This window comes from Ambystoma mexicanum, chromosome 3q (genome assembly GCF_040938575.1).
Source record: "Ambystoma mexicanum isolate Mex_15411 chromosome 3q, UKY_AmexF1_1, whole genome shotgun sequence".
Taxonomy (NCBI): Eukaryota; Metazoa; Chordata; class Amphibia; order Caudata; family Ambystomatidae; genus Ambystoma; species Ambystoma mexicanum.
In genome coordinates, this window is record NC_090926.1 from 1,262,716,292 (window position 1) to 1,262,730,410 (window position 14,119).

General features: G+C 46.7%; 1 protein-coding gene across 9 annotated transcripts in view; it reads left to right on the forward strand.

Annotated features, from left to right (window-relative positions):
- Positions 1-14,119, forward strand: part of ILF3 (interleukin enhancer binding factor 3) — a 62,050-nt gene that overhangs the window by 18,357 nt on the left and 29,574 nt on the right. For 4 of the 9 annotated variants that reach the window (XM_069604286.1, XM_069604289.1, XM_069604288.1 and 1 more), the window contains exons 13-18: positions 3,822-3,971; positions 4,276-4,413; positions 4,908-5,093; positions 5,872-6,010; positions 6,087-6,146; positions 6,469-7,298. In XM_069604286.1, the coding sequence (XP_069460387.1) occupies positions 3,822-3,971; positions 4,276-4,413; positions 4,908-5,093; positions 5,872-6,010; positions 6,087-6,146; positions 6,469-6,518 (723 nt within the window). In that variant the 3' untranslated portion in view covers positions 6,519-7,298. Of the gene's footprint in view, positions 1-3,821; positions 3,972-4,275; positions 4,414-4,907; positions 5,094-5,871; positions 6,011-6,086; positions 6,147-6,468; positions 7,299-14,119 lie in introns of those variants that run through there. The other 5 variants (XM_069604283.1, XM_069604281.1, XM_069604282.1 and 2 more) reach the window with 2 other exon arrangements.

The window sequence follows — 14,119 nt, forward strand, 5'->3', positions numbered from 1 at the left end:
TGGGCCTTGGCAGGTCTACAGAAGAGGGTCCAGGGTTGCTTTTCCTGCCTTCAGTTTCCAGTCCTCGGATGTCCAGGGGTTGCAGGTTCGAGCACTTGATGCTGGTGCAATGTCTGAAGGATGGAGAACGTCTCTGGCGAGCCCCTCAGCACGGCACTGGGTGCAGGAAAGCTGTTGTGGACGACTGCCTCCGATGCACGCCGACACTTGATGCTAGAACCAACGACGGAAGATCAGCACAAGACGGCTATTCCAGGACAGCAGCATAAGTTTGTCACCATGCCTCCGTCCTAACGGGTTCAGTCGCCTTGCAAGTTTTGCAGATGGACAGGATCCTTTACTCCTTCGGTTTCTTCATGGATCTCTGAAACATGGGTGGGGCCCTCTTCTTAACCAGAAAGGCAAGTAACAAACTTAAACTAGCCAATCAAATATTGGGCTCACATCCCAGCAGTGGTCCACTCAGGGCCACTCGTGGTATAACTCAAGAATACCATTTGGACACTGCAACCAGTTTGGCCTCGGGCAGTTTCCTTTTTTATCTTTGAACATTTTGTTTAGATTATAAACAAAATGCCATATAATATATACATCTTATAATGGCAATACAATAAAATCAAATCTCCTTCACATTTGCAACCTGTTCAGTATGAGGAATTTCCCCCAAATCTTACAACGCAATTTTCTTTTCTCTTCCGTAAAGAATTTCAATCTTTGCCCAATTATGCATCTCTGCAAGCCACACTGTGATATCCAGATTCTGCTGTCTTCCACCCTCTCGGGATTTTTTTTACCCACCAGAACGCTTCTGAAAATCAATGCTTTTCTGACTTGTAGTCAGACAAAATCGCTACTTCTGAACAGGTAATTTCAATCCATCTCTCACCTCAATCTCCCCAGCAGCTATCTTAATTTTCCGAGTCTGCTCCACTGAAATTTGGAATATTAAAGGTAGTTTGAATTTCTTTCCCCGTCATCCAACACCCATTCTTGTAATGGTCTCCAGGCCATTTCACGCCCAAAGGAACCACTCATGCCAGAAAAACTTTTCCCTCTAGGATTCATCCAGATTGAGGCCCCTGGGTCTCTCGTAACTATTCAATTTCTCCCATGCGTGCCATAAGCGGCAACAAGATAACGGGACTAAGGGAAACTGTTTCCCAGTACTGACTGCAAGAAGGACATGTCGGTGTAGTGAAGCTTAAGCACTGGACAGTAGAAAGTACAGGTCAGAAAGCAAAACATTTAGGGATCCATAAAAATGGAGGGGTAAAGGATCTTTCCTAACCAACCATTCCAAAACCCCTGCTGATTGACCATGGGTGACGGTTGCAGTTCCCTCCAGGCAAGTCCTGGTGATGCCCTGCTTTTTGTGATCTCTAAAGGCCCTCTGGTGCTTCGACTGCCACTAGACTGCTCTGTCCTGTATGATGTCCCAGGGCCACTGGACCACCCAGTGGACTAACGTGGCTACCTCGCTCTAGAAGTTGCTGTTCTATGGAACTCCAATATTTAATGTGTAATGAGGCTTGTTCAGCCTCCTTCCTGAGGGAAGCAAAGTCATGCAGGTCCTTTTGCGGCCTGATAGTGGAAACTCCAGCTGAATCATGCATATTTTGTGCTGTGGATGTCTCCTGAGGGCACTTGTTCCGTGGAGGTCGTGCACGGGGGTCTCCAGTTGTCCAGTCTCAAACTCAAGATCCTCCAGCTACCGACTTGGCTGTCCAGTCTCAAACTCAAGATCCTCCAGCTACCGACTTGGCTGGACCCAATCCGTGCTTCAGCGACATGCGGCTCATGGACTTTTCCTTTTGGTACAAAGCCTAGTAGTAACTGCTGAACCCATATGCATGCATTAGTATTGACCGAACCCCAAACCCTCTCCCGTAATGATAGGCTCACAACTGTTGGCAATTTTATTGTACATATGAGTTATGGCAATAATATCACATATCATGATATCATACTTTTGGGCACCGGGTCCTGAGGTTACCCTCTGACCCGTGCCGCCTTCTCGTGTCCCACGACTTGTGGGCACCATACAGTGCCTTGTACTTGTTCTCCCCTTTTTGTAGGGTGGACAGGTTCTGGGAAGACACTGAGTAAACCGTGAGCCTCCTGTTTGCTTGGGTCCCCATTCAGGGTCCACAAACAGAAAACGGAGCATGCTGCTCGTATTTATAGGACCCCGGGAGGCCCTCGGTCTTTGTGAATGTGGTGGGGGCTGCTGTTGTCGCAGCCCCCGGCCAGATAGCCCGGATAGCCGACTGTCTGGCCCCCTGGTGGTGGCATTTCTTTTGAACCTGGGCCCTCCATGACGGTGGTTTTCCTTATGGCGCTTTAGTACCTTGCTGTTTGGAGGAAGGGTGCCTTACCCTTCCGTGGCTTTGTGCTGCCCCTCTCCCAGCTGCGATGGTAACGGTAGTTACCCTGCCTCGCTTGTGGGTTGCCCATGCAGCAGTGCCCAGAAGTGGGGCCCGGTGAACCCCTAAAGTTGCTGAAGAACTCGAATTGGGGTGACAAGTTTGCATACCTATTCACACCCTCGCGCCAAAACTGTGCTGTCTTGGCACAATCTGATCACTGTACCGCCTGTAATTCCGCCAATGAAAAAATGTCGACTAACATCACAGCGGTGTCAGTTCCCACCCACTTACGTGGGTCAGCGGTGGTGCAGCAGGGCCCCTTTCTTCCCTTAAACTTTCGTGTCCCCCTGGACACACCCGCTTCGATGGTGGCAGCAATGGCGGGGTCCGGCTTTTTTTTAATGTTTTTTTTTTAATACTGTGCAACGGCACAATGTTAGGCGATATTCGAAAGTCGCAGTAAACGTACATGGGTGTCTTCCCGAAAAATACCTTTTTTTTAATTCAACTTATGGAGCATTACCCCCAACCATTGGCAACGCGCATATTAGATATTGTGGAATGGGCACTAGGCACCAATTTTTAGCAGCGTTTGGGCATATTAAGCACTAGGGACTTTGTAGGGGAAAAGCACCCACAACACTTTTTTTTTTTTTTGTCGAAGTTTAAATTTCTATTGCTTTGTTTCACATGATTATTTCTCTTAACCATGCAAACTATTGCTTTACTCTCTCCAATGTAGTGTTGGGAGTTATACATCCATTTCTGTACATACTCTGCCTGACTGGAGTACTTGGAGTACTCTGTAGTAATTGTAGCTAGAGTCTACACATTGCAGTTAAGCTATTTTACCTTCGACTGTGCTTGGCTAGACATTCAGAATCCGCCCCACGGTTGTTTCGAAAAATCCATTTCGTGTCAGTAAAGGTAGTTGGAAGATTTTTTTATAGCCTGTCTAACTGCTGCAATTTCGTTGTAAAGACTGTAAACCGAAAACATTAACATTTCTTTTTGGTGGTTGCTATCATAAGTGCGTCAAATGATATAATTTTTTATTTTTTTGCCCGAGTCCTTGGGTGTGGCCCTGGCCACCATAAGGTGGGCATGCATGCTGCATATATGGTCTGTGTGGCTTGACTGGGCTGTTGGGTTTTGCTGTCTGGCGACATGGTTATTTTGTGGTGATGTGACAGTGAAAATGCTCACATCACAGGTTGAAATCGTTACAGATCCAATTGGTGCAAGGAGATGCTGCATGCGTTTCCACTATTTTATCCTGGGTCTGGGGCCAAGGCTGAGGGATTCCCAGGGGGGGGGGGTTGTATTTAGAAAGGTGAAGTCCAACGTTTGGCTTATGGGTGGAAGTGTTTATGGCTTGAACAATGGTGACTTGCAAGCACTGAATGTGTTGTACCTTGCTCACTAGTTTCTTGGTTTATGCTTGACCGGAATTAGGTGCTGCAGGATATGGGATTGGCTACTGGAGTAGAAGAAAAGGAATCTGTGAAAGAGGAACCTGAGCCAGTTGTTGAGCAGAAGCCAAAAATAACCGTACCCCCTCCTCCAGTAGTGGAAACTGCAGCCGATTTACCTCCAGATGACGAGGTAAAGTAACCTTTGATCTACAGTAGTTGTCTTGAAACTGGGACTGCTTCTTCGCACCACGGTGGTGGTGCACGGATCCATGTGGGCGGCGGGCGCTCTCAAGAGGACTGATGGTTTTTAATGACAAAAGTAAAGTTCTGGGATTTGGGGGCATTTTTAAAAATGTTTACTCGTACGGTTGAGAGGCTTGCCATAGTCTGGGGCAAGTATGGAATTTTAAGGACTGTGAAAATCTTACAAACGATTTCATAGATTTACACACTCCATGCCAAAGGTGCCATACACCATCTGTTCTTTTTAATAGAATGTAAAGGCACAAGGACCAATCCTGACCAAGCATGGCAAAAATCCTGTAATGGAGCTGAACGAGAAGAGACGCGGCTTAAAGTATGAATTGATTTCCGAGACTGGTGGCAGCCACGATAAGCGCTTTGTGATGGAGGTGAGACGCAGTTCATGTAATTACCATCTACTTAATGCAAATGTTAACCAAGCCTTCACCTAGTTCTTACTAGACTATATTGCTTCAGAAGGAACCTAGTCTTGGGGCTTTGATGTGTGCAAGCCAGCGGTGTCATTGGCCAAGACGTCGGCAGCTGGTTTACACTTGGCTGGATTTTAGTCATGTTAACTTGTAACAAGTTATTGTACATATCCTAATTGAGCATCTTTGGAACTTTTATAAAGCGTTCTACAGAACTTTTATTTTGAATTGGCCAACTGAGAATGGTACTCTTTAAAGATGTGTACATGTCGGCCTTATTTCATTTATGTCCACTTATAAAGCGCACAAACTGCCCTCGGGCATCGAGGCGCTATTGCAGAATATACACTAAGTCCAGTATTTTAGGTGCCTTGTTTGAACAAACCGATTTGTAGAAAATTGCTTTGCCAAGCTTTAGTGACTCATTAACTTTTTTGCGTGTTCTCTTAAAGGTGGAAGTGGATGGGCAAAAATTCCAGGGTGCTGGCTCAAACAAAAAGGTGGCCAAAGCATATGCTGCTCTAGCCTCCCTGGAAAAACTGTTCCCAGACGCTCCAGTGTTCAAAGAACCGTCTAAGAAAAAGAAGCCGCCGATGATGATGGCCCGGGGTGGCGGAGCCCCCAAATTCCCAGTTAAAGTATGTAGAGCGTTCATTGTATAAAGCATTTTCAATGTAGGCCCACCTGCTGTTCAAGCCCAACACACTGAATTTAATGGCCTCATATTTGACTTGTTCATGCTGTAGTTAGTAAATGTCTGTCATGAGGGAGTTTTTTGTATAGGCAATGTATGCACTACTGTAGAATATTCCTCCTGCAAGAAGTTGCTCTGCTAGAAAAGCTTCACCTTGCTGTGTGCACCTTTATGCCGATCTTGTACATGATTTCATGTCGTGCATACTTTTTATCTGGTGCCTATCTTGTGTATGTAACATAGATTCTACCCATTGAACATGTTTTGGCTCCTCTCTAAAGGTAGTCTGGTGTCCACTGCCGCCTTTGACAATAGGTTTTTGGACGCTGTTGTCAATCGGCTTGTCTCCACTAATTTTAGACTGAATTCTTTATTTCGCTTAAAGGATCGGATCGGGCGGCTGAGAAGCATTCCACTTTTTAAAGTAAATGTTTATTCAGCATGTCCCATTCGCGACCTTATAATTGTCAAAAGGTCCGGTGAAACAAGGTACAACTGAACTGAGGAAGAATGTTTAATGAGCAATTTCCCTACTGAGGGATGAATTGCAAAACCTTTCTTCTTGGACATTACTCCGACCCTGCTCCCCCAACTGTGTACCCTTTTTTCCTCTAGTGGAGCCTAAGTTGCAATCCTCAAAACATTTGGCTACTTTAACTATTTTCTATCTTAAACTGGCAATGTACTGGAGGCTTCAAATCTAATACCCGTCTTGTTTACAGCCGCATCCTGGTTTTGGAATGGGTGGAGGCATGCACAATGAGGTACCACCCCCGCCCAACCTTCGTGGTCGAGGCGCAAGAGGAGCTGGACCCAGAGGCCGGGGGCGAGGCAGAGGTGGTTATGGAGGATTCAACTCGGGTAAGATCTCTTTAAATACTTCTGATTCCATGGTTTAAGCCACGAACTCTAGCTTACTGTGTGTTATCGCTTGCAGGCGGTGGTGGTTACGGTGGCGGGAACTATGGCTACACCAATAATGCCACTGCAGGATACAGTAAGTGTGGTACAATTAGTCTAATGGCAAGTTGCAGAAATTCAAAAGATTTCGCTCGAAATGCTCCAAATGACTGCTTTTTAAACTACAATAGTTAGGCAGCCCTGTCTCCAAAAAACAAACCTATTGGTATTTTCATTGGTTTTTTTTAAATTTCTCTGCTTTGGTTGAGCCATGTGAAGGACTCGCCACAATCTGATCTTAATACATCTTTTGGGGATGACATGAGCAGAGAAATCTAAAATAGAAACTTAATATGTGGCACATTTTGCCATAATCAAAATTCTAATTTTTTTTTCTCTGCTGTCTCCCCCTTTTGTAGGTGACTTATTCACAGACTGCTTCGGCTATCATGACTTTGCATCTGCCTAAATCAACTAAATGGTTGTGCACATACAAGCTTTTTACTCCAAATCTCATGAACTCCAAAACCTCCGTGCTGTACCCCCGTGCTTCACTGGGTTTTCCAACAATGACTTATCACCGCAGCTTATTTTTTTGAGACTGCAGATTTTTTGGGGCAGCTCTACTGATGTATGCAACCACGTCAGGAATGTGTAGTACAATACACAATAAGAGTGCCATCTTTTTATGGAAGCATTTTAATTTATTGCAGTTTTAAATTTTGATTTGCAGTTACCAGTAAATGGTATTTGATGGAAATGTGTTGCAGAGAAGACTAGTGTTAAAACACCAGCAGTAAGAGTTGAATCTGGTGGAACTGTTGCTTGTAAATACCAATGCAGTACTAAAATGCATGGAGTTTCCTTGTGTACAGCCGAGGACAAGAATGTAAGGCCTTAAACACTGTAGAACACAAAATGACATTTTTACGCAGAGCACTTTCATGTGGATCTGTTCGTGAAGGAGTTTAGGTCTCTAAAGCCTACCTGCCAAGTTTATCTGCTACTGGACAAGTCACAATCTGAAGTCTGGTTGTCTCCACATACCCAAATCTCTCTTGAATGTAAAAGCCAGTGTTCGGTCCTCTTTGCATTTTAATGTATATTGCAACCAGTCTGCTTCCTCAGTTAAAATCTGCAGCTATTACGGTTCTTTTCAGAGCCTACGTTTTTGTTTAATTTTATAAAGTCTTGAGCATGATTTTATTTAGAATTGCTGTTTGGGATAATAAATGTTTTTGTAACAAGATTATACTTTTTTTGCGACCTAGTTGCTCCGCAACACTACACTGTTTTCAACACATTTGCTGGCCTGTGGTCAACCGACTGAACAGTTAAAGATATTTGTACCGCGCACTGTCACCAACTGCGTTGGTCCCCAGGCACTCTGGCGGATCTGCAACAAACGAGAAGGTGGGCTGGGTTAGTAGGTGAAGAAGGGAGTAGGATAGTGAGGGGAGTGGTGTTCTGTTGGCAGCTTCAACTCTGTATACACCGTGCGCTGCGCTTTTGGTGCGAGTATCGGAGCGATGTCAGTCCTCTTGTGCTGTTGGTGTGGTCAATCTTACCAGTCCTAAAATTGAACTAGATGTACTCCTTTTCACCAGCGTTGCTCAAGTGGCTTTATTCTAGTGATCACCCTCTTCTATGGACAGGTTATTGATTGAGGTGGGGCAGCTGACTGCAAAATACCCCATTTATACCTTATGCCCAAAGGCTTCTGACAAGGATTAGGGGATGAGGGGCAGGAGGGTATGTTGAGAAGACTAGGCAACGGGTACAGGGAATATTGTACTTGCAGACATGTATGCAGAGCTGACAACTTTTACTAGTTACCTGTAGTCTTCAATCTGGTCGGTAGTCTATTAGTATATGGTACTGTACAAGGCCACGTTGAAACCAGGTTTTTAAAAGACTGCCCAGTGGACAAGCTTTTGTTAAGTTATAACATTATCTTGTATCTGCTGCATGTGAGGATGGGTCAGGTCCTCATGCTTTCAGAGGCATCTGCAAAGAGCGGCTGCAGCTCATATGTGAACATCGATCACGTGGCTGCTCTGCTTGAGAAGCCTCATTAAAAATTATAGGGCATGGTGTCTGAAGATGCATCCTAAAATCACCTCCTGGGTGTCCTTTGTGCACACACCGGGAAGTTTGCTTGATCTGATTCATTTGAACCTTCGGGTGTCTGATTGCTTTAGTTGAAGCCTTCCTAGTAACCCATCTTGAGTGAGACGCCAATAATCCAGACCAACCATATGTACTGATTGTCTATGGGAAAGTAAGACTTCGCTTTGGGGAAGAAAAAAAGCTGTTTCGTTTCCGTTTAAGGAAACGGGACTATGGATTAAATGAGTGCGGAGTAAGCTTTTGCTTGAGCAAACGTGCAAAATAACTAGCGGCGGCTTGAGCAACATCCAATTTGTGGCTTAATGCTGTTTTGCAGATGGTTTGGATGTCTTTCTAATATTTTATTTTTTTTGTATAGTTTATATAAACTGTTACAAACATTTTAGTATCGGCATCCACAACACCTACAATATTTTCCTACTAAATAAAATATCACAAGATCTCTTCCATCGCTTAAATCCTACAACAAACTTCAGCTCCCTCATCACCTATTTTCAGACTAATTACAGACCCTTTAAAAAAAAAATATTGATGCACTGAAAAGGACATTGAATTCCCCCCCCAAAATGCAATGAAGTTAGCCAGAACGGATACCGAGGGATCCATTCCCGGTTTACGAACCCTCTAAAATACTGTCCTCACATTTTGCAAGGCTGGGCACAATATGTATTGGATTCCTTCTCTGCTCCAATGTTGCAAGGTCTGCAATGACCCGTTGTCAAATCCGAAGGGTTACACAAACATTATTTGAGTCGTTTTCATTACATTGAATCCAAACCAACTATTTCTCACGCTTGTGCTCGGATACTTGATCCAGGGAGTTTTTGTGGTGGGACCACTTCAGAGTACATATGAAAAGCCAATACTTGAAGCCTATTTTCGCCCCACTCCACGCTCTGATTTTTGACCTTTTGTTGGGTTGGTCATCAGTATGGGTAGATAACCGGGGTCTGGCATGGATTCATATGGTCATGAATATTCCCTGTCGCCACGCTGGGAATCCTCATTAAAGAAAATGGCAGTTTCACGTGTGAACTGTCTTTCTCCTAACCAATCACTGGCCTCTGGGTCATACTGCCCCAGCCAATGACTGCCCTCTGCCTAAGCCCCTCCTGACAGCCAGCTTCAGATTTTTTACCGCAGGCTAATCCTCGTGCTATAGCTCCAGAGCTTTTACTGCGTTTTGCTAAATCTTTTTTCTTAATATTTTGTTTAATTTCATCGAGCCTCAAGCTCCGTCAACTTTCTGATCTTCAGTGCCCCTCCAGAGCAGATTTTTGTCAGTTGCTTCTTGGAGGATTCCAGAAGCTTCAAGGCCTACTCCGCGTGTCATGGTGGAGAAGATCTCTGGCCTCCAAGGTTTGGTTCGGCTGCAACCTATGGATCGTTTTTTCAGGCAATGGACATTCCCCGTGCCTCTACTGCCTGCATTCGACATCACGCGCATGTGGCGGATGACGGCTTGGCTTGCCGACTGGCGCAAGCGCCTCAATGAGTGGCTGCAGGCCAAGGCCCCTGCTCTGGGTGAGTCCCGGCAGCATGCCTCCCCTGCCCAGAAGAAAGCTGAGCGGTCCTTTGACGGTGCCCCTCCCGCAGGGGCCCAACAAGGTTAAGCACTGAGAGTCCTGCCTCCAGGTGTGCCATTGTGACGGGCTCCTCGGCAGCCAGGGGGAGTTCAGCGTCACCAGCACCTTCGATCACGAGCCATCGCTAAAGTTCTTTAAAAAAACAAGTTGGACCATCCGGGTAAGCTTTTGGAGAAGACCCAGACGGCACAACAGTTGAGGCCAAGGGGGGAGAAGGTCCCTGACCCTCAAGTAGAGGCAGCAGACTTGGCCAGGACCACGAAGACCCAAGTAGTAGTGGTGTACCTCACGAAGGCTGCCATAACGGATTTGCAGAGCACTGCCCCAAAGGCGAAAGGCTCCCTGCCTGCTAGGAGGGGGGTGGGAGGGAAGGAGTCCTTCCAGTCCTTCAACAAGATTCTAGAAGGACCTAGAAGATGCCCATCATTCACCGAAACAGACTCCCTTGGTCGCAGTGATGGGGTGGGGGGGCACGGACATTTCCTCATAGAAAGCTCCCCGTCCTCCAGGAGGGGGGATGGGTGGAGAGTAGGCCCTACAGGAGGATCCCAAGAACAGTGACGAGGAGACCAATGAGGAGCAATAGGGAGGTGACGACAGAGCAGACAAGCCTGAACTGCAGACACCCTGGTCCCCTTCGCCTCCACCCCAGCAGCCTCCTGGGGATTTCTCAGACATTCTGATGGCTCTGCATACCCTGTGCTTGAAAATCCAGACACTGATGCCCCTTGCGCTCGTGGCGCCGAGGCCATTGGAGGAACCACCATCCAATAGGATAGTCAAAGGGCAACGCTGTCTACCACACAACAGTAACTCCTGACGGACCTGGGGTTCTCGAACGCACTGTTTATGGGACCCTGACTAGTGTCGTGCCTGGCGTCTCCGTTGATGAGGATCGCAGCCATCCTGGGCAAGGTACAACGGCTGTTGGGACCTGAAGGTCGCATGGGTGAGGTCCATCAAGTCACTACTCGGCATGATGTTGTCATGCATATACCTCATTTGGCTGTGCAGGCTATGGATGCGTCCGCTGCAGGAGTTCCTTGATGCCTGTTGGATCCAAGTAGTGGGGAGCTTCGAGGACAAGATCGCACTCAACTAGAGTTTCCGTCAAGCAATGTGATGGGGTGTGCGTGCACATGCGCGCGCGGGCACGGATTTCCAGACCCCACCTCTTCATCAGACTGTCATGACGGATGCCTCCCTGGATGGATGGGAGCGCACTAAGTTTTTGTGCGTGGCTACCAGAGGAGAAGGCGTTGCACATCAATGTGTTGGAGCTGCAGGCAGTGTTTTACCACCTCAAGGGCAAGGTGGTACAGGTCTTCACGGGCAACACCATTGTGATGTTCTACATCCAGAAGCCGGGGTAACCAGATCCCCTGGCGCTCTCCCAAAGAGGTGCAGGACCTTTGGCACTGGGCCCAGGGGATGTTCTACATCCCGTTTCATCTAGCAGGAGTGAAGAACACCATTGCTGGCTCGCAGCAGGGAGCTGCGCTCTTGCCACAAGTGGGAACTTAAGTGATCACCTGTTCTGTTTGCAACTGTGAACAGCAAGTGCCGGGGGTTCGCCAGCAGGTTTCCCCAACCAGGGAGCATGGACGCTTTCTCTTCCCCTGGGACGGCCTGTTTCTGTATGCGTTCCATCCGTTGCTGCTTCGACTAATCAATGGTCCTGGTGCTGGATGATCCTCGTTGAACCGGGGTGGTCGAGGCAGATCTGGCACCTGGACCTTCTGGATATGTCGGCGTCCCCTCCAGTAAAGCTTCTGGCGGTTGCAGATATTCTCGCCATGGAAGGAGGCGTGATTCTGCACCACGACCCAGGATCGCTGCACCTGAAGGAGTCTATGGGCTACGATCTCACAGCGGATTGTAGGTGGTACTCGCCAAGGCCAGACCGTCATCTAATCTCAGATGCTACGGGCACAAGTGGAAGAGGTTTACAGTTTGGTGCCATCCCCAGAAGATTGACTGCTACTCTGCAGGTGCTTCTGTTTTTATTGTTGGCCCAGGCTTAAGGCTCATCTTGTGGCTATTTCCCACTACACCAGATCCCCTGGACAATCAAGTCGCATTGTTTGGTCAAGGAGTTTGTCAAAGGACTGTTTCGCTCGTTCCCACCAGTGAAGGCTACGGGCCAGGCGTGGGAGCTGCTTACTAGGCTCACGGGTCCCCCGTTTGAGCCTATGCATTTGGTGCCACTGAAGGTTTTGTGGTGGAAACCCCATTCTTGTGGCTCATCTCGAGTGGGAGATAAACAGGCCCTCTTGTATACCACCTTATTTGACATTTCACGAGACTAGGGTGGTGCTGCTAGCGCACCCCTGCTTCATGGCCAAGGTGCCGTCAGACTTTAATCTAAACAAGCCCTTGGTGTTACCTGTATTCTTCCCGACGCCTTCGTCGCCGGCTGAGAGGACTTTGCACTCGCTGGATGTGGCTAGAGCACTGAAGGTCTATGTGGACCGCACAAAGTTTACAGGAGAATCGCAACTTTGTCCCTGTGAACCATGGGAAGGCCCTCTCCAAGGGTTACATTTCCAGGTGGCTCTCCGGCTGCATCACCCATTGTCACCGGTTGACAAACCAACCGTTGCATGTCCGTCCGAGAGCCCACTCGACAGTTGCAACTACAGTGTTCCTGTCTGGTGTGCCCCTGCTTGACATCTGCAGGGTAGCTACGTGGAGGTCGACGCACACCTTACAAAGTTCTACTGCATCGACAGGGATTCCGGGGAGGGGTCAAGAGTTGCGCGCAAGCAGTGCTGCACAACTTGGTCACTTGAAGGAGGGCTTGGTGAGGAGGTATTAATGTTGAGCTTTGCCACCTCCCGTGGTTGTGCATGTGTACTTATATGTATTTATTCATGAGATTTAATTCATGCCAGACCCCCCATGCTGGAGAAGGAACAAGTTACTTAACCTGTAACTATTCTCCAGCATGGGTCTGGCATGGATTCACATGCGAACCCTCCCGCCTACCCCTCTGCAGCTCTTCTCTTGGTCCTACTGCCACGTTACGTGCCACCAAATCTGAAAATGGCTGCCAGAGGGGCTTAGGTAGAGGGCAGTATGACCCAGAGGCTATTGATTGGTTGTTAGGACAAAGACCGTTCAGAAGTGAAACTGACAGGTTTTTTCTTTACCGAGGATTCCCAGCCGGAGGACGGGGAATGAATATTTGAGCATGTGAATCCATGCCAGACCCATGCTGGATAAGTTGTAGGTAAGTAACTTGTTCCATTACCAGGACCCTCTCGCAGTCATAAAGCTTACTATGTCATTTATCCATTCTGGACTAGATTTCTTCCAGGGAATTATACTGGCAATTGACTGCACACCCAACTCGTATCTAATGACCCATAAGGAACTCATCTTGGCAGATCCAATAGACTTGAAATTACCTTTTTAAATTCCGACAGTGACCATTTTGGAAATACAATCTTAAACATAACCTATGCAAGGTAGCACTTCAAGTCTATATTTTCCCTGCCTGGCATAACAGAAAATGTTCAATACTTTCTATCTGACTCATGTCTGGTCAGCCCCAACACCTTTTGATTTCAGGTTAAAAAAATCCTTTGTTCCTTACGATAGGATAACCCAAGTATTGTATATCTTTAATTGCAAGTGCCTTGTTTTACCAATGCCATCGACTTTGGATAATTTAATTATCACTGTTCATCTTGGAGTTCATATAATCGCCAGCAGAAAGTCTTTGCAAACCACTTAAGATGGCTCTATAGTTGAGTGGTAGGAGCCTTTCTTAAATATTGATATCGTGAGGTATTCCATGACTCTGGGATATATTTTAATTCCAACTATAGTGTTGAATTGAATGTGTACAATTTGAGACCAGGCCAGCATTTTCTTTCCAGGCTGTATTAGTTAAGTTATTCGGCCCTCCTGCTCTTGACTGGTTAGATCTCATCTTCACTGCAATGTTGCTTACTGAGGTATCAATTCTCCACCCAAATACAGCAGTCATGCCTCTGAAATCGGGTTGTAACTAGTGTGTTTTTTCCTCAGTTTGATTTACTAGTTCCCAGAAGGCCCTAGAAGTGTTTACCTTTCCAACTAGCTAACATGCTTTCCCCATCTATTTGATGTAGTTTGGCATGTTCAAACTTAAGTCAGTTCTTATAGACTTCTTTCAATTTACAGGTTTTTACGCACTCAATACCTTTCTCTCTACCCCTCTAGATAATTCCAATCTCTATGCAGTTTGGTCTTCCTTTCTTTCACTGCTAGATTGAAAACATGCCCATATTTAGGGTGTTACACCCCCCCACACTTTTCAGATCACCCTGTACCAACAACCTTGTCATTACCTCCAAATAGGCAGGAA